Raw genomic sequence first — 20130 nt, forward strand, 5'->3', positions numbered from 1 at the left:
ACGTTTTGGGTAGCCTTCTACAAGCTTCCCACAATAAGTTGGGTGAATTGTGGCCCATTCCTCCTGGCAGAGCTGGTGTAACTGAGTCAGGTTTGTAGGCCTCCTTGCTCGCACACACTTTTTCTGTTCTGCCCACAAATATTCTATAGGATTGAGGTCAGGGCTTTGTGATGGCCACTCCAATACCTTTATTGTGTTGTCCTTAAGCCATTTTGCCACAACTTTGGAAGTATACATGGGGTCATTGTCCATTTGGAAGACCCATTTGTGACCAAGCTTTAACTTCCTGACTGATGTCTTGAGATGTTGCTTCAATATACAGTTGAAGTCGGAAGTTTACACACACTTAGGTTAGAGTCATAACTCGTTTTTTCAACCCCTCCACAAATTTCTTGTTAACAAACTATAGTTTTGGCAAGTCGGTTAGGATATCTACTTTGTGCATGACACAAGTAATTTTTCCAGCAATTGTTTACAGACAGGTTATTTCACTTATAATTCATTGTATCGCAGTTCCAGTGGGTCAGAAGTTTACATACACCAAGTTGACTGTGCCTTGAAGCACCTTGGAAAATTCCAGAAAATGATGTCATGGCTTTAGCAGTTTCTGATAGGCTGATTGACATAATTTGAGTCAATTGGAGGTGTACCTGTGGATGTATTTCAAGGCCTACCTTCAAACGCCTCTTTACTTGACATCATGGGAAAATCAAAGAAATCAGCTAGGACCCCAGAAAAAAAACTGTAGACCTCCACAAGTCTGGTTCATCCTTGGGAGCAATTTCCAAACGCCTGAAGGTACCACGTTCATCTGTACAAACAATAGTACGCAAGTATAAACACCATGGGACCATGCAGGCGTCATACCGCTCAGGAAGGAGACGCATTCTGTCTCCTAGAGATGAACGTACTTTGGTGTGAAAAGTGCAAATTAATCCCACAACAAGAGCAAAGGACCTTGTGGAGATGCTGGAGGAAACAGGTACAAAAGTATCTATATCCACAGTAAAACGAGTCCTATATCGACATAACTTGAAAGGCCGCTCAGCAAGGAAAAAGCCACTGCTCCAAAACCGCCATAAAAAAGCCAGACTACTGTTTACAACTGCACATGGGGAAAAATAACGTACTTTTTGGAGAAATGTCCTCTGGTCTGATGAAACAAAAATAGAACTGTTTGGCCATAATGACCATTGTTATGTTTGGAGGACAAAGGGGGTGCCTTGCAAGCCGAAGAACACCACGGGGGTGGCAGCATCATGTTGTGGGGGTGCTTTGCTGCAAGAGGGACTGGTGCACTTCACAAAATAGATGGCATCAAGAGGGTGGTAAATTATGTGGATATATTGAAGCAACGTCTCAAGACATCAGTCAGGAAGTTAAAGCTTGGTTGCAAATAGGTCTTCCAAATGGACAATGGCCCCAAGCATACTTCCAAAGTTGTGGCAAAATGGCTTAAGGACAACAAAGTAAAGGTATTGGAGTGGCCATCACAAAGCCCTGACCTCAATCCCATATAAAATGTGTGGGCAGAACAGAAAAAGTGTGTGCGAGCAAAGAGGCCTGCAAATCTGACTCCGTTACGCCAGCTCTGTCAGGAGGAATGGGCCAAAATTCACCCAACTTAATGTGGGAAGCTTGTGGAAGGCTACCCGAAACATTTGACCCAAGTTAAACAATTTAAAGGCAATGCTACCAAATACTAATAGAATGTATGTACACTTCTGACCCACTGGGAATTATTCTGACATTTCACATTCTTAAAATGAAGTGGTGATCCCAACTGACCTAAGATAGGGAATTTTTACTAGGATTAAATGTCAGGAATTGTGAAAACCCGAGTTTAAATTTACTTGGCTAAGGTGTATGTAAACTTCTGACTTCAACTGTATGTAGTGGTTCATGTCCTGAAATATGTTTAAAAACATGGGCCACCTATTTCTGGTGCCAATCCATGCTGGATGTTTTCCTGTCTCACTACAGCTGGAAAGAAGGCATAATACACCATTGGAGTTTAGCGAATGTCTATCCCCTGACTCAATGACATGGTTGACTCCAATCACTTGTTTGATGGATTTTCCTAATCATAAGGAGGTTGGGGCAGTGAGAACCTTCTCCACAGGGGGATGGGAGTGGAGGCTGGCCTTGTAATGGCTCCCTAGAAGGAGGGAGTGGCCTGGTCACTCTTCTTGATTTTGATCCTAAAACACAGGTGCTGTGCAATTCACCTATTCCACCTCTGTCTTTGAATCTGATAAATTTTTTACCTTCCCCGCCAAATCCTAAACTATTTTCTTATCTCTAATGCATACTCATGTTGGATGTGTATCATAGCTCTATTCTTTCACTGTACTACTGTTTATCCATTGCTGTTTCTCTTTCAAACTCAATTAGGTAATTGGGTAAATAGTAGGCTATTTTGGCATAAATGTGAACTAGGCCTACTGTCTAATGAATTATTAGATACTTCTGAATTTCGCTACACCCGCAATAACATCTGCTAAATATGTGTACGTGACCAATACCATTTGATTTGATTTGTAGCCCACTATAACAGAGTCTGCATTACTATTATTACAATTTGATAACAGTCGTTATAATGGCTATAGTTGTAATACAAAGTAGTGGGAGGAACGAAATGTGGAGGAGGAGCATGAATCTTAGTTATTGTGGTTTATTAACATTTGTTGCAGCAGCTTGTGCGTAATGTTTGGATAATAATCATACTCACTCTAAACATTCGCCAATTGCTTGAAACGGCGTGAGGTGTCGGGGGACTGAAGTGGGGTCCAAGCGGCGTCATGCAGAGACGATCATTGTCTCTCTCACACTTTCTAACTAGCCATTTCACAACAGCGAGGCGAGGAAACGAGCCAGGCCAGAGATATCAGCAGTCCATGTGGAGCAGCAGCGGTGTCCCGAGGGCTCTTCCCCTCAACATCAACCAAATAAACTGAGTGCAGGAATACAAGCGCAAAGATGAGAAAAACTGTTGGAGTTAAATTCTATTAATATTTTATGAGACATGTTCGTTATATCGGGTGACTGTTTAGTCAAAGTAATGAGGCAGACGAATTGCCTCCAAGTGTAGGAGAATCAGTTAATTGACCAGGTTCTCTATCTCAACTACCAGCGAATTATTGTGTGAAAAAAAATACTTTAATCACACTCGTTATCTGTTACACCATCGAAGGAAACCATGCATGGAAGGCGGCATTTCCCACCAAGTTAAACAGTGTTATACGCACTACATTTGGATTAGCGTGCTGTACAACACATAGCTACCGGTATTTCGGGTGGAATTTCGGAGTGGCTTCTTGCTCGCGCATTTGCGCTTTCCTCGCGTTCCGCAGCTAAACTTGGAGAGCTCCATGCAGTCGCGAAGGTTGGTATTTGCCGTTTCTCAATATAGTGACAATTGGGCTAATTTCAGAGAGAAATTGAAGTCTAAAAACTAAACTCGTAATGTCGATGGACATTGGTGATATTTCTGTCAATGGGTCATTTTTGTTTAAGGGTTCTTTCCTATTTTTGTCAGTGGACTATAGGAGACAATTTATATTGTAAAGAGTAATGATTATCCATGTGTTGATGACTCTTTTAATAAATTAGCCCCTGCTTTATGTGCTAGGCTATAGATATTTTCTTTATGTCAAATGTTTTTGGGCAAAATAGACCAATTGCATACACAGTACAGGCTACAAAATATGATTCGCAATGCAAGTTGTCCAACTGTAATAACATGTTTTGAATGTTATTATAGGCATGGCAATGTGTTGACATATGGCATTGCTTTATCACTAGTTGTATAGCCTCATAGGCCTATGTGTAATTGTAAGTTCACCATTGTTAAGAATATTTATATGTACTCAATATGATGCCATTAGGCCTACAATATCATATGCTTCTCCTCTTTCACATTGCTCAAATCAAACACCTTACGCACGCATTATTCAGGAAAAGAACTGCAATTGGAAGCATATAAGACAGCTTCCAATTAAGCGCCTATCATATTTGTGTTTTGAATATATAAAAAACAGAAAGAGATGGGCTTCATTATTCGCTGTGGTAGAAAGGAAACGGGAAAGTATCACGATTCAATGTCGATGACTGATTGACAGTTGTAGGCTACTGTAGCCTAATAATTGCGCTAAAGCGCCACAAAGACCAATTCTATGTCAAATAAACGTATCCCGCACTCATAATGCCATGTGTCTGCATTCATAATGCCATGTGTGTTTGCCATATCTAGAGTTAATAAAGGTGTCATCTGTTGGAAAGTGTGAAGTAACTTCCCCGGTGTCATACAGTATAGGCTAAGACAGACCATATGTGTCTATGGGACAGATGCATTATTAGTGTACCTCCCCAAAATATAGCCGAATGACACCAACTGGAACATTGTAGTAGACTCAGTTTATGAATTTCAATCGAAATTGGTATTGTAAGCCTACGGATAGGCCTGACGTTTATATTCCAAGGTCAGTGATGGCAAAATGAGATCAAAACATCCATTTGATCCATGGACTGATTAAGTTTGGGGTGAATGTGGTTTTATCTAGCATTACAGGAGGCATTACATGGGGGCCTTTGATATCTGCTATTAGGCCTACAGATGTAGGATCTTAATTTGATCACCCTGTTGCAGGAGAACATTCCTGCAATGCAGAAATGGTACAAATGTAGTGTATTTGAGGTTTAAAAAGGCTTCTGAAGTTTGTAATTTTCACTTTTAAATTTCATACTAGATTTTTAACGTAAGAAAAATTTAGCAACCCCTACCAAAATGTCCATTCATTATAATCCACATGTCCTGTTGCTGTAGGATTATTTTTCTGGTGTAGCAAACTGGCTCAAGTTAAGATCCTACATATGTACAGTGAGATGTCATTAAATGTTCTACAAGTCTAGGCTACATGTCAATTACCACACATTCATAAGCAATGCAAAACACCTCCCAGTCCTTACAGAACATTATGTTAAGAAATATAGCCTACTATCACTGTAATACCACTCAAGTGGCCCAACCAAACACTAAAACACATGTAGTTCCCACAAACTATGCTGTTTAATTTGGTCTGATAATTCAGTCATATTAATCTATAGCCATTGCCCATGTTGGGCAGGGTAGCCTAGTGGTTAGAGCGTTGGACTAGTAACCGGAAGGTTGCATCAGGCAATTACATCAGGCAATTACATGGTGAGAAACATTTTATGCCATACAAAGGGCATGACTTGCTTTAGTGACATCTCTACTGGTCTCGTTGAGTGTACTAACCAGCATAACATATAATTTGACACAGCTTAAAGAACAAGTTTTGCTTAAGTATCTTAAGTATTTAAAAAAAAATTATATCAGGATTTCTCACCCTCTTTTTGATTAGGAAGGCTACTTTTTTTTCTGTTTTTTTTATCTCCATAATTTTTCACCCATTTTCAATTCTACACAGATTGTCACAAATAGCATCTAATTATCACTTAACTGAATCATTCTGTGTAGATCTAATTTGTTTTTGTACCCTACATGATGGCTTTAAGTTGCCTATGTCACTGTAATCATTTGACATATTTGACATTGTCAGGTGTCAGTCATCATGGTGTCATAGATAGAACTTTTGTACTACTATTCAGTGCTTGACTTGAGCAGGGGCTCATTTAAGCTGAGTAGCGGCACCTCAAATGTTCTACTGCTTGAGCTTCTGCACCTTTTATAGCAGGGTTCCCCAACTGAACAGTACTGAACAAAGATATAAATGCAACATGCAAAGTGTTGGTCCATGTTTCATGAGCTGAAATAAAAGATCCCAGACATTTTCCATATGCACCAAAAGCTTATTTCTCTAAAATGTTGTACACAAAATGGTTAACATCCTTGTTAGTGAGCATTTCTCCTTTGCCAAGATAATCCATCCACCTGACCGGTGTGGCATATCAAGAAGCTGATTAAACTGTATGATCATTACACAGGGGCACCTTGTGCTGGGGACAATAAAAGGCTACTCTAAAATGGGCAGTTTTGTCACTCAACACAATGCCACAGATGTCTCAAGTTGAGGGTGTGCAATTGGCATGCTTACTGCAGGAATGTTGCCAGAGAATTGAATGTTCATTTCTCTACCATAAGTCGCCTTCAATGCCGTTTTAGAGAATTTGGCAGTACGTCCAACCCAACCGCAGACCACGTGTAACAATGCCACCCCAGGACCTCCACATCCGACTTCTTCACCTGCGTCAGGGGCTGCTGAGGAGTTTTTCTGTCTGTAATAAAGCCTTTTTTTGTGGGGAAAAAGTAATCCTGATTGGCTGGGCCTGACTCCCAAGTAGGTAGGCCTATGCCCTCCCATGGCTGCGCCCCTGCCCAGTCGTGAAATCCATAGATTAGGTCCTAATTAATGTATTTATATTGACCGATTTCCTTATATAACCGTAACTGTTGCATGTTGCATTTATATTTTTGTTCAGTGTAGTTAATAAGGATGGTTAGTACGTTTCATATAAACTATAGGTCAAAGCACACGATAAGTGCGATTCACCACGTTACAGGCTTACCTGATCCAACATATATTTACGCGACATATACTATTATTTAGGTTAGCATGTGCTGTTAGCAGCAAAGCAAAACACTGTTCCCAATAAACTATTGACAAGAGACCCAAACGTGACTACAACGAACAAATCTACACATTGAGGTGTAATTTGACACTTAGGAGGGGCCGAAAGCTGGAACAACCGCACCTCATTGGCCCAGTCAGTAGTAGGCAATTGCCTAAACTACACTTTCTTGTCACTGAGGAAGCTCGATTAAACTGACTCGCGGTGCACCAGTCTATGGCCCGTGACGTGACAGGGCAAAAACGGTGAGGGAGGAGAGACTGCTCAAATCGAACAGTAATCTGCGCTGCTTCATTATGTTGTCAACAAGGGAACATTGGTCATCGTTCAGAAACACATCTCTTTTCCATAAAATATATGTTCAAATTTTCCCACTAGTTTTAATTGGGAAGGCAGATTTTTTTTATAAATCAAAAGCAATCACCTTTGCATGTGAAAACATAAAATCATACTCATTACTCCACGTGCATAACCTAGGTGACTACTTCACATTTGTTTTGAGCCAGCGTAGGCCAGTTGTTTGGCACTGGCTCAGGCAGGTTTTGTTTAGGATACAGCTTTTGTCAAAATGTTTTTTTCGTACCAGGTTTAGAAGAATTTACACATCAGGTTAGGATTATTTGGTTAAGGTTAGCAAAGAGGTTAGGGTTAGCTATAATGCTGTATCCCATCTAGACATGGCGGCTCACGCCCAGGAAGCAACTAAACGAACGCAATCACTTTTCAACCGGTGCAAAACCGGGCCAGATAAAATCGAATCTCCTCACTCCGTAAATGGAAGATCGATTGCCAGCTTTCACTGTTTGCTGAGGAATTCGAGTGCAAGTCAATAGGCTTCTAGAAAGAAGGCGAAGTTACTTCGAGAGTTCGAACCAAGTTCTTGTTCGAGGACATGCCTGCATTCCTTAACTCCAGACCTCATGTAGCCTTCTGATTTGGGTTATTCAACCAGATAGACGATACGAATTTCTCCTAATTCATTTTTCCACCTTCTCATTTGATTCCACCAGGGAGAGGAGAGAAGTGCGACCCCGTGCTGGATGGATGGTTATGGGGAAAGGAGCAGGAGGACCTTCGGCGCTTGAAGTCGGCAAGATCCTTGTTGTGTTTCTTTGCCTGTTTCCTTCTGGTAAGATAATATTAGAGATACTAATTGAATCATGCCTCTGTAAACACTGTTAATATGATTCATGTAGTTATTACAATCCTTGTTTAGTTATACTCTCTTGAGGTCTTGCAAGGTTAGCCCAGTACCACGATGATGGCAAAATCCACACAATGAAAAGGACAAGACACATCGTTACATTGGTGCAATATTCACGGATACAATGTTAAATTGAAAACAAGCTTCACAGAATGGATACATAAAATGCATTGTTACATTTAGCAAAAGCGTTTGCCGTCGTGCCAAAGCAGTACATTTTCTACAAATGTAGCATCCGTTTGCAAGTTTTGCAGCTCACATAGTATTAAAAATACTATATTTGAGTGTATCAACAAAAATTTAAGAATTTAATAAATTGCATGTCAACACTGGCAAAATGCATAAAATATCAGAGACCCGTGGAATCGACTGTCGGTGCAAACAGCCACTTATTTCGTATTTCTTGTGCTCCATGTTGTGAGTTTGAGGCCTATGCTAGTCGTAATAATTTTCGGTTAGTTATAGAAATAACGTCTTATTTTAATTTAACCGTTTTACGCAGCTCTAGGCTACTCAAGTGCTACACCCCCGTGCGGTTGTTTGGGGGGATGGGGGTAGGGTTTACGGATTCTATCCCCCTTTACTAAAGTAGCCTACTTTCTTGATTTGACTTTTTATTTTGGCCTCGGTCAAAACAAGTAAAGTTACCCTGAACTGCACATCGAATTTCCCCCTGAGCAATTCATAACCATGCTTAGGTTATTTATTCATTGTTTGACCTGCATGGTTCTAGTAAAAGTAAACATGAAATAAAACTTGATCAAGCACAGCTAATAATGGTCTTACTTTCCTGTTTATGAGATACAAAAATACCATATCTCCATGCCCCATAGAACTCAATTTGCCAACCTTCATTATTTTTTATTTTTGACCTTTTATTTAACTAGGCACGTCGGTTAAGAACAAAATCTTATTTACAATGATGGCCTACCATTTTTATCGGTTTCTTTCAAATCACTTACTGACAAATGGAAGTGTTCCTTTTTGAAGTTTATTAGTTGCTGAGGCGGGAGTGGTGTGTCATTTGGTGGTGGTGGGGAAATCGTTGTTGTGGTGTGGTAGAACCATCAGCATTCAACTGAAAGTGTTGGCTGCTGAGTTCTGGGGAAAAGTTTGGTGGAGGAAATGAAGGCCTAAACTGAAGTTTGTTTATTAGGCGACAGCTAGGAGATCCAATTGTATTGGTATTTGCTTTTAATTACATCTATTATGTCCTATATACCCACCCCTTTTTCATGCCTCCCAAAGCAACTTAAATTTCAGCTCATGTAATTTAAGTACCAGGGAATGCCTGTTGAAAATTGCGTTACTCTTTGATTACGTCCTTCTGCAATGGACAGGTGGATATCTTATATCCAGTTTGAACTGTGGAATGGTGAGACCTCTCTTCTGGTCCTGGAGCCCCCCCCCCCCATTGCCTCAACCCATTGCTGATGAAACTCAATCTAATCCCTTTACACAGGGCTAATTTATGACTCTGCTGGTCTCTTCTCAATGGCAAATTACATTGTCTTCATTCAGAGCTGGAAGACTACCCCCTCCCACATTGGCTCACACAAACTCATACCCCCCTCCGGTTCACTTCAACGAGCTGGATTCTCAAATGGGAAGGTCTTTCCTCACCCCTGGTGGGGGTTTTATAAAGACTGATTTCTGGCTTTTAGCCATGCAACAAGAGGATATAGTATAAATGAAAACACTGGGTAGGATACCAATTGGTGAATTTATGCAGTTAACACTTCTGAGTAGCTTGTTTTGACTAATTCAAATAAAATTGTATTTATCACATGCACCGAATACAAGAGGTGTAGACCTTACAGCTTACTTACAAGCCCTTAACCAACATTGCAGTTTTAAGAAAAATAAGTGTTAAAAGTATTTACTAAAATAAACAGAAGTAATAAAAAAAATAGTAATTCAAGAGCAACAATAAAATAACAGTAGCGGGGTTATATACAGGAGGTACCGGTACAGAGTCAATGATGCAACCTGTCAGGATGCTCTCGATGGTGCAGCTGTAGAACCGTTTGAGGATCTGAGGACCCATTCCAAATCCTTTGTCTTCTGAGGGGGTATAGGCATTGTTCCCTCTTACTGACTGTCTTGGTGTGTTTTGGCCATGATAGTTTGTTGGTGATTTGGATATCAAGGATCTTAAAGCTCTCAACCTGCTCCACTACAGCCCTGTCGAGGAGAATGGGGGGCGTGCTCGGCCCTCCTTTTCCTGTAGTCCACGATCATCTCCTTTGTCTTGATCACATTGAGGGAGAGGTGTTATCCTAGCACCACACTGCCAGGTCTCTGACCTCCTCCCTATAGGTTGTTTCATTGTTGATGGTGATCAGGCCAACCTCTGTGTCGTCAGCAAACTTAATGATAGTGTTGGAGTCGTGCTTGGCCACGCAGTCGTGGGTGAACAGGGAGTACAGAAGGGGACTGAGCACACACCCCTGAGGGTCCCCCATGTTGAGGATCAGTGTGGCAGATGTGTTGTTACCTATCTTTACCACCTTGGGGTGTCCTGTCAGGAAGTCTAGGATCCAGTTGCAGAGGGAGGTTTTTAGTCCCAGGGTCCTTAGCTTAGTGATGAGCTTTGAGGGCACTATGGAGTTGAATGCTGAGCTGTAGTCAATGAACAGCATTTTCATGTAGGTGTTTTCTTTGTCCAGGTGGGAAAGGGCAGTGTGGAGTGCATCGTGTGGATCTGTTGGGGCGGTATGGAAATTGGAGTGGGTCTATAGTTTCTGGGATAATGGTGCACCTCATGGCTACAGACGTGAGTGCTATGGGTCGGTAGTCATTTAGGCAGGTTACCATAGTCCCTGTGCCCAAGAACACCATGGTGGTCTGCTTGAAATGTTTGTATTACAGACTCGGTCAGGGACAGGTTGAGAATGTCAGTAAAGATATTGGCCAGTTGGTCAGCGCATGCTGAGTACATGTCCTGGTAATCCATCTGGCCCTGTGGCCTTGTGAATGTTGACCTATTTTAAAGGTCTTACTCACATTGGCTACGGAGAGCGTGATCACACAGACGTCCGGAACAGCTGGTGCTCTCATGCATGCTTCAGTGTTTGCTTGCCTCGAAGTGAGCATAGAAGTGATTTAGCTCATCTGGTAGGCTCGTGTCACTGGGCAGCTCTCGGCTGTGCTTCCCTTTGTAGTCCGTAATAGTTTTTTACGCCCTGCTACATCCGACGAGCGTTGGCGCTGGTGTAGTACGATTCACGGACAACTCCGTCAGCTGTATGTTATCCATGTCGTCGTTCAGCCACAACTCAGATAAACAGAAGATATTGCAGTTTTTAATCTCCTGTTGGCAGGTTCGTCTTGATCGGAACGCATCTCTTTTCATCCAATGATTGCACGTTGGCTAATAGGACTGATGGCAGCGGCGGATTAGCCGCTTACCGTCGGATCCTTACATGGCACCCTGACCTATATCCCGATATTTCTGTCTTTTCATGCAAATGACGGGGATTTGTGCCTTGTTTGGTGCCTGAAGTAAATCCTTTGCGTCCGTCCAGTATGAGGTGAGTAATCGCTGTCCTGATATCCAGAAGCTCTTTTCGGTCATAAGAGACAGTGTCAGAATCAAAATAAGTTACAAATAGCGCGACAAAGGACAACACAATAGCACAATTGGTTAGGCGCTTGTAAAACGGCAGTAATCTCTTCCGGTGCCATTACAAGAGTGGCCTGAGGTGTATGTTGGTGTTTTTAATAATTTATCCCCCAATGTCCCTGTTGAAATAAAGTTTGTATATTTTTTTTACAAGTTAAATGAATACACCTTGTCTTCTACAAAAATATATATTTTTGGTGATGCATTAACTTTTGCAAGTCTACTGTATCTCTTAAACTGTGAATCTCACTTTGTGTGCTGTATGTTCTTTAAGAATACGATGGTGTTCATTGAGTGTTATGAAATCTCAGAGCAGAATTGATTTGAACTTGGCAAATTGCAGCCACTTGGAATCCACATGTGGTGGAATTTTGGGTTTCTTTACACATGAGGTCAGAGTTATTTAATGGACATAAATGCTCAATTTGTCTTGACACTGAAAAAACATGGAAAAACTAAAAGGATGCTGCAGGGCTTTTTGGAATTACAGAAGTCTAAATAGAAGCATTGCCCTTACATAGGTTATTGTTATAGGTTTCAAAACACACAGATAAGACTATAACACTTGCTTTTATTTAAAATTCTTAGTACATACAACTGTCCATTGTAAGTATTGGTTTTTCCATTGTTTGTTTGAACTATGGTCCTAATGTTTTCTTCTCTCTACAGTGAGTCTGCAGTGTAAGATCCTCAAGTGTAACTCAGAGTTTTGGGCCTCCACCTCAAGCTCCGGCCCGGAGGAGGAGTTCTGTACTGCGCTGCGGGCATACAACAACTGTGTACGTCGCACCGCACGCACCTGCAGAGGCGACTTAGCCTACCACTCAGCCCAACATGGCATAGAGGATCTCATGAGCCAGAACAACTGCTCCAAGGAGGGGCCTACAACTCAGCCTCGAGCCCGGACCCCCGCTCCACCACCACAGCTACAGCCTGACAGCCAGGAGCGCTCCGATGGGCCAGAGCAGTGTCATTACGAACGCAGCCTTCATCGCCAATCCTCGCCACCCAACTACACCCACTGTGGCTTCTTTGGAGACCCGCACCTCCGTACTTTCAGCGATGACTTCCAGACCTGCAAGGTTGAGGGAGCCTGGCCCCTTGTCCATAACAAATACCTGTCTGTTCAGGTGACCAACACACCTGTCGTGCCTGGCTCCTCTGCTACGGCCACCAGCAAGGTGAGAGGAGCCTCTACAGCTCTCTATCATATTCACATGTTGAATCCATGACATATTGACTATATTGTGGGCACAGCACAGTTATCAACGTCAGGCATCCCCAGACAGTCTAACTACTGATCAAGTATTCTGTGATAAATTCTTTGCCAAGGACTGAAACCTTGCAAAACTACTCGCTTGAAGTAAAATGTCACCACTTCTCTTATCATAGAAATACCAACAGACCTTGCAAAAAAATTCTGAAAACACCTGTCTTCTCACTGCTGCGGAGGAGTGTACAAGTCTTCTAAGTAAAGAACTCAGAAATAGCAAAAAATATAGCTTGATAGCTAGCTATGTCCACTATTACATAATTGAGCTTCCAATATGGGCCCATAAAGGAAAGCTGTGTTAAAATGCCAGGTAGAGATTTTTAGGAAGGGGAACATTTTGTTGTCTGTCCTGACCAAGGCTGGTGATCCTCTATTCTGCCATTTTCTTACTAAAGAAAGCCCTTTCAGGGAATGGGAAAATATGTTGGCCGGTTTGTATGAATCAGTAAACAGACAAATTGTACTGCAGTGATTAGTTTGTAGGAGCTCTCAAATCAAGAAATAGTATCGTAAGTAAGACCTTCATATGTAAGGTTCTGGGCCTCTTTAATGTGGGTAGAGAAGTAGGAACAGCCTTGTGGACTCTGGTTAATGTTTGGATCAGTTCCATCGCAGACCAAGAGGCAATACACAGACCAATTGTTGGGATCTTGATAAGGTTTACAAATGATATGCCAGTATTATAAACATCAAAAGTTACCAGGTGGCTCCAGCCCTCTCGCTTTTTTTGTTTGTTTTGTTAACAGCCAAGACTAATGTTAGGCCCACTGTATGTGTAGCAGTCCATACCCTAGCATTGTGTGTATGTGAATTAGAAACTGTTGTTTTAACTAAGTGCTCAAGCCATGCAGGAAACTGCAGACATTTTCTCCACATTAGTTGGCCCTCATACCTCATCAATTATCATTGTTTTGCTTCTATGGTACATAGGACGGCCTGGAGGGTTTACCCTGAAATGGCTTTCACTAACTTAAGGGGAAAACCAAGAACCCAGAGCATTTGTAGTCTGTGAATTCACTTAATATTCGGTCCACATTTGGTGAAATTTTGGCAATAGTGATTGTGTGACCAAAAGGCCTCCGTGCGCTGTATCCTGACTTCAGGGTTTACACTGAAACTTTGTCCTCAATCACATAAAGAGAAAGACCAATTTTCCATCATCAGACCTAATGATGCACTTTCAACATTCAGGCTTTTTTCTGTGCACTTAAGGTAATTATATTTGTACACAGCTGTACTTGGAAACAAGTTAGACAGCTTTTTAAGTTATTCAGTCTGGACAAAGGGAAAACAATGCTACAGCCTATACAAACAAGACTTCCCTGGTTATAGATAGACCATGGCATTGCTGGAGCTCTGCTTAACATTGGCTCCTGCTGCAGTGTATATGGGAACTGTCGGTTGTATACTCTACCAGTGTGACATGCTAGCTGTTCCCTTAGACTTCCAGTCATTGAGCCAATGACTATTCCCTTAAACGTTCTTCTCAGTAGAAATATATAAAAAATGACTTTTTTTTTAGCGTTGGCGACAATTTAGCAGCGATGGGCCACCACTGCCAAATTAATATAGGGGAAACACTGACTACCTTCATTAAGGTTAATGATGCAAATTGTTTCTTTATGCACAGGGTTTTTGCATGTTCTTAGATAAAGTTGTCCTTTGAAAACGGGAGATTGAGGGGTGGGCTGGGTGGCAGATGACTTCACTGGGTAAGGCATTTTCGTGCTCCCCTCCCCCCTCCACTCTGAGATCAGAGCCTCTCGGCTGTACCGGGCTCACTTCTGTGACAACGGCTCACTGGCGTCCTAATGAAACCATGCAAGCGGAGAAGTGACCAGCCTGAGTTAATTAGCCGCAGAGCATGCTCTCCCCTACTGGCCCAGTGCCACTCCCCAGAGCACAGTTCTGGGGTTCACAGGCATGTTTTTCACCACTATGAATGGCTCGTCTTTGTGTCTGCACACTAAGGCCCGATTTAACATGGCCTATACCCATGTTTTCTGAGGCCGTTTACTTTGGCCTCCCCTATGTTGAGGCAGAGCTGAAATGTGAAACTGGGGTGGGGTCTGCATTACACAAACTACTGGTGTTCTTAATGCCAAAGCACAAAGATACCCCTCAGTCGTTTGTGTAGCCCTACCACTAACTCTTGTCCACATATAAACATGACAATAGAGAGCCTCCATACAGTTATTAAATTCAACTGGTGTTCAATGAGTTCATTAATTTGATGTCTATATGTACCCTTTCTATTTTCAGCCTCAAAAGGCTCCACCATTACCTGAAACGTATTGAATGAGCTAACTATTGTTGTGCTGACTGCTATTTCTAATCCCCTCTCTCTTGCTACAGTTGACAATCATCTTCAAGAACTTCCAGGAGTGTGTGGACCAGAAGATGTATCATGCAGAGACAGACGAGCTGCCTGCAGCGTTCGCCGATGGCTCCAAGAATGGCGGAGACCGCCACGGGGCCAACACGCTACGCATCGTGGAGAAGGTGCCTGGGCAGCAGGTGGAGATCCACGCACGCTACATCGGTACAACCATTGTGGTCCGGCAGGTGGGGCAATACCTGACCTTTGCTGTGCGGATGCCAGAGGAAGTAGTGAACTCTGTAGAAGACAGAGACAACCAGGACCTGTACCTCTGCCTGCACGGCTGCCCCGCCAACCAACGCATCGACTTCAGGACATTCAGGGCCCGTGCAGTGGAGGGCCACGGCCTGAGCAGGACTGGCAGCCCACCCCATGGGTTTACCTACAAGGCTGCCATGGCTAAGTGTAAAGAGCGCCTCCCAGTGGAGGACCTGTACTTCCAGTCCTGTGTGTTCGACCTGCTTTCCTCCGGGGATGTCAACTTCACCATGGCTGCCTACTATGCCTTTGAGGATGTGAAAATGCTCCACTCCAATAAGGACAAATACCACATTTATGAAAAGGATGCATTTGGGAGTAATGCGGCGCCAAGGGGATCAGATGTGTTCTCGCTAGTCCTCCTCAACTTTCTGGCTGTTATGTTCATCTATAGTCCTCTGCCAACATCATCCTCATTATGCTAGCTGTCAGTGGGTGTGAAACAGTGCTCTCACCGTGTCATACTTCACCACCACTGCTCTGTCCTCAGTGGCTGGTGGCCAGTGGAGTCCGCAAGCCCTTCCATGCCTCTGAGGGGACAGAGCAGCCCATGTGCAATCAAACTCATCCCAGCCATGGTTTCATCATTGTTTTGTTGTTGTCATCATGTGTTGACTTCCATCTGGTGGTGAGGTGAGCTCTATGTGCTCCCACCTATCATTACATTCATTCTGCTGGTTTAAGGAATGGTCCTTTGATGAAGGAGAGCGGTGGTGAGTGAGGAGAGCCCAGGAGCCCCAGTACTTTGGATATCAAGCTGGGATTAAATCCCACATTCCCACTGGGACTGCATGCGCCTATGGGAAGTGAGATGAGATTATCTCTTGCAGAAAGAACCTCACTGGTTCCAAGCCAGTGGAGCTCCCTGTGGCTCATGGGTATGGGCTAGACGACATGACAGGGGCTTTTGTTAACCTCTGGCCAGAAGTAGCTCCCTGTTTGATGATCTTCCAGCTTTGGAAAAGCTGTAGCTTTTTGGAGGAAGCTCTCAGCCAAAAGGATGTCAGAGCAGCGAGTCTAGTTGTCTGTTGTGGAGATTAATAGCTCATAACGCCAGGTCTTTTGTAACATTGTGTGTTTGTTTGTCTGTCTGTGTGTGTGTGTGTGTGTGTGTGTGTGTGTGTGTGCGTGCGCACCTATGTGGTTAATTGTGTGCTCCAGAAACGGTTGTGTGTGAGAGTGAGTGTTACTCAAAAGTGCAAGAAATCTTTCCTTGGGAGAAATATTTCTTAATGTTGTTATATTGCACCCCAGGTTCCAATATAGAACCGTCATGGTGGTCTAGAGTCAGTTGAAACTGCCTCTGCCTGCCAAGTGGTTACTTCTAAGTGAACTGGCAGACAGTAAAAAAATATTTTCCCAACTTTTCACCCGTCAATCAGTGTCAAAAAGACTTAGTTCAAATATTGCCGTTTTTAAAGTGTTAAGTATGATAAATGTATTTTTTTGTATCAGGTCTAATTAGGAATGGAGATGTTCATAAGGAAAAAGCCCTGAACAAACTCTACCAAGGGCACACAATGCAGAAACACAGATCACGTTTACACAGTATCTCTCTTTATTCAACCAACCAACTTTCATGTACAATGTATCATGGCCAAGAAATGGTTTTCTACAGATCATTTGTTTCTTGTCTAGGCAGTCAACAGTTCCCTGCAGATGTAGGTATATTGGCAATGTGATGGGTTTGAGAAAGGTATAGTCACACTAGGTTAAAATCAAATGTTTTCCCACCCGTGGTGTCCTTCCACCAAATGGACTTGTTGCGGATACAAATCAGTGTGATGACGTAGTGCACACAAAATGTACTTTAAGTTCAATTTGTTTCCATTGTATTTTCAATTCTACCGATAATTTTGTCACACATTGTAGAAAATGTACCTACTCTGGTCTTGACACATGCGCTCTAGCCAACAGCTGGCAGATACAGTGCGGGTAGGCTTGTCTACATTGACATTATTATGGATAAGAGCAAGAATATTTGTCAAATGGCAGTCAAGCATCAATCATCATGTCAGACCCTCAACATTTATTGGAAAGGAGCATCAAGCTCATCACCGTACACTTTCATCACCCTGTGAAGTTGTCTGTCGTCTAATAAGCGGCATTGTTTCCCTAGTCGGAGGACACACCATATCATCACGTGACTCCAAGTTCTTCGATATGATGGTTATTCTATTAATATTTGCGCATAAAGGGGTTTCCACTGCCATTTCTCGCATAATTAATTTTACCAACACAAAAAGATCCCACCATGTTGAATGAACAAATTATTTATCGGCATTTATAAAGTTGTACCAAAATCTCCTGTTTCTAACACCACTGTCGTGATTTGTTTTATACGGTATGATTTTACCCACATAAAAACTGTGGATGGAAATGTGCAGGCCCTGTACGTAAAAGAGGGTGTTGACATGGCTCCGCTATAGGGAACATACAACTTGCATCTGTCTGTAGACCTGTCAATTTATGGCTTTAAACTTTGCCAAAGAACAAGCCCTGGTGCCAACAATTTTCCCAACAGCTGAATTTTCACTACTCTCTTTCTCTGTAAACTTTTGCGATAAAGTTTCCATTTGGATTGTGTAGAACGCTGGTGCTACTGCTTGAACTTAGTGGATTGACTTATTCAGCGCAGCATGGTAAATCAGCTGTCAGTTTCTGGTTTTGAATTTGATCTTCTGTCATATGTGAAATGCATGCAGCTACAGCAGTGGAGGCTGGTGGGATGAGTTTTATAAGAGGACTGGCTCATTTTAACAGCTGGAATGGAATCAATGGAAATGAGTCAAACGCATGGTTTCTATATGTTAATTGTTTGTCGTTCCATTTATTCCATTTAGTGGTGTAAGACACTTTAAAGTACTACTTAAGTAGTTTTTGTGGTATCTGTATTTTTGACAACTTTTACTTCACTACATTCTTGAAGAAAATGATGTACTTTTTACTCCATACATTTTCCCTCACACCCAAAAGTACTCGTTACATTTTGAATGCTTAGCAGGACAGAAAATGGTCAAATTCACACACCTGGTCATCCCTATTGCCTCTGATCTGGCGCACTCACTAAACACCTGCTTTGTTTGTAGATGTTAGTGTGACCCTGGCTAACTGTCTGGTTTGCTTAATATAAGGAATTTTAAATGATTCATACTTTTGATACTTAAGTATATTTTAGCAACTACATTTACTTTTGATACTTAAGTATATTAAACACATACTTTTAGACTTTGCCTCAAGTAGTATTTTACTGGGGGACTTTTACTTGAGTCATTTTCTATTAAGGTATTTAAAAAAAAAAACTTCAAGTATATTTGAGTACTTTTTCCACCACTGATTCCATTCCAGCCATTACAATGAGCCCATGCGCATCCCACCAGCCTCCACTGATCTACAGTACCATTTTGATGTGTTGTAGTGTCTCCATTGCATTGTCTGTGTAATAATTTCATTCATTAGTAAGCATAAGGGCTTGTTTAAATTCGTACAGGGGACGTTCAGTGCGATAGCGAAATTGAAAGGTAATTTCTGATTGAGCCGGCACATGCAGCGTTTATCGTGAATGCAGTCTCCAGGAGCCAGGAGCTTTGCCTTTAAATGTCAATCATGCTATAGCGCTGAACTTTCACGATACAGATTTAATCAAGTTCTAAATCTTGAAGCTGGAGGTACTAATACTTCAAAGGCATGTTATATGAAGAAGACATTGAACCTTTCATTCTGGTTGGATCTTGATTTGCATTAGTTGTTGTATACCCAAGTAAGGATAAAACCTTGTCAGACGATTTGCTTCGGGGGGGTTTTCCGATTTCATCTCTGTTGAATATTTTTGGGTTTTTACCTTCCTAGTCCCTTAGCACTCATCTATTAAACAACTTAAAAGGTAATATATCCTTACACTGAAGTATTTGGCCTAACTACTGCTATGGGAGCATGTGCAGTTTGTTCTTAGTCTGGCCTTAAAAGATGATCAAAGAAACAAAAATGAATGTAACACTGAATCTTGTGATTATAGATGTAATTTGTATTGTGAGTTTGATATATGGTTCTACATGTGTAATGTGTGATTGTATACATGTTTGTTGTTGAATTGCTAAAATATTGTATTATCTGTTGTGTTGAATTTATCACTACAGTTTTGTATATGAGAAAAGGTTTGGTGAATGTGACCTTTATTTAAAAAGGATTTAGTGAAAATGTGAACATTACAAAGCTGTTGGGTTGTTAGGGCCTAGTTTTCAGCTATCCATTAATGGCAGGAATCCTATACTGGTTACTGTAGTTTCAGAGCATTCCTTTACCTGCTCAGGAGCAGACAAGTTAACCTTGATTCTATCCACCTAGATGTCTACTAAGGGAATACAAGAAAGTTTTTTGGTGTTCATGTCTTTCATTTTAAAGCACTTTATGTTTTTTCACTTGGCTCTTACTTGGTTTGAACTTGATTGTGAATAGAGGTTGCCAGACTTGTAACGGTAGAAAAATATGGAATAAAAATAAAAAACATGTCCGATTGGGAGAAGCCAGAAAGATCAAACTGTATGTAGGACAAAAGCGGTGTGCCACAAACTGTTTATACTGTCAATTATTTATTAAATAAAAGATAGACAGCACCCAAAGTGAACCTCATGTTTCATAGTGATAATGAAATACTTAAGAGATGAAAAGCATTGTTAAAATTCTTGATTGAGTGGTGTTGCATTCAGCGCCTTGATTTGCTTAGTTACACTGCCCCCTGGTGTAAGCGTTTTAATGGTATGAATACATTTGAACTGCTC

At 41.8% G+C, this 20130-nt stretch overlaps 1 protein-coding gene across 1 annotated transcript; it reads left to right on the top strand.

Moving 5' to 3' along the window:
• Nucleotides 1–2703: 2703 nt before the first annotated feature.
• LOC115109407 (repulsive guidance molecule A-like) lies at nt 2704–19866 on the top strand. Its single transcript, XM_029634257.2, has 4 exons — nt 2704–3385; nt 7623–7741; nt 12111–12622; nt 15070–19866. The coding sequence occupies exons 1-4, from the start codon at nt 3372–3374 to the stop codon at nt 15775–15777; spliced, it is 1353 nt and encodes a 450-aa protein (XP_029490117.1). The 5' UTR covers nt 2704–3371; the 3' UTR covers nt 15778–19866.
• The last annotated feature ends 264 nt before the right edge of the window (nt 19867–20130 follow it).

Source organism: Oncorhynchus nerka, linkage group LG25 (genome assembly GCF_034236695.1).
Source record: "Oncorhynchus nerka isolate Pitt River linkage group LG25, Oner_Uvic_2.0, whole genome shotgun sequence".
Taxonomy (NCBI): Eukaryota; Metazoa; Chordata; class Actinopteri; order Salmoniformes; family Salmonidae; genus Oncorhynchus; species Oncorhynchus nerka.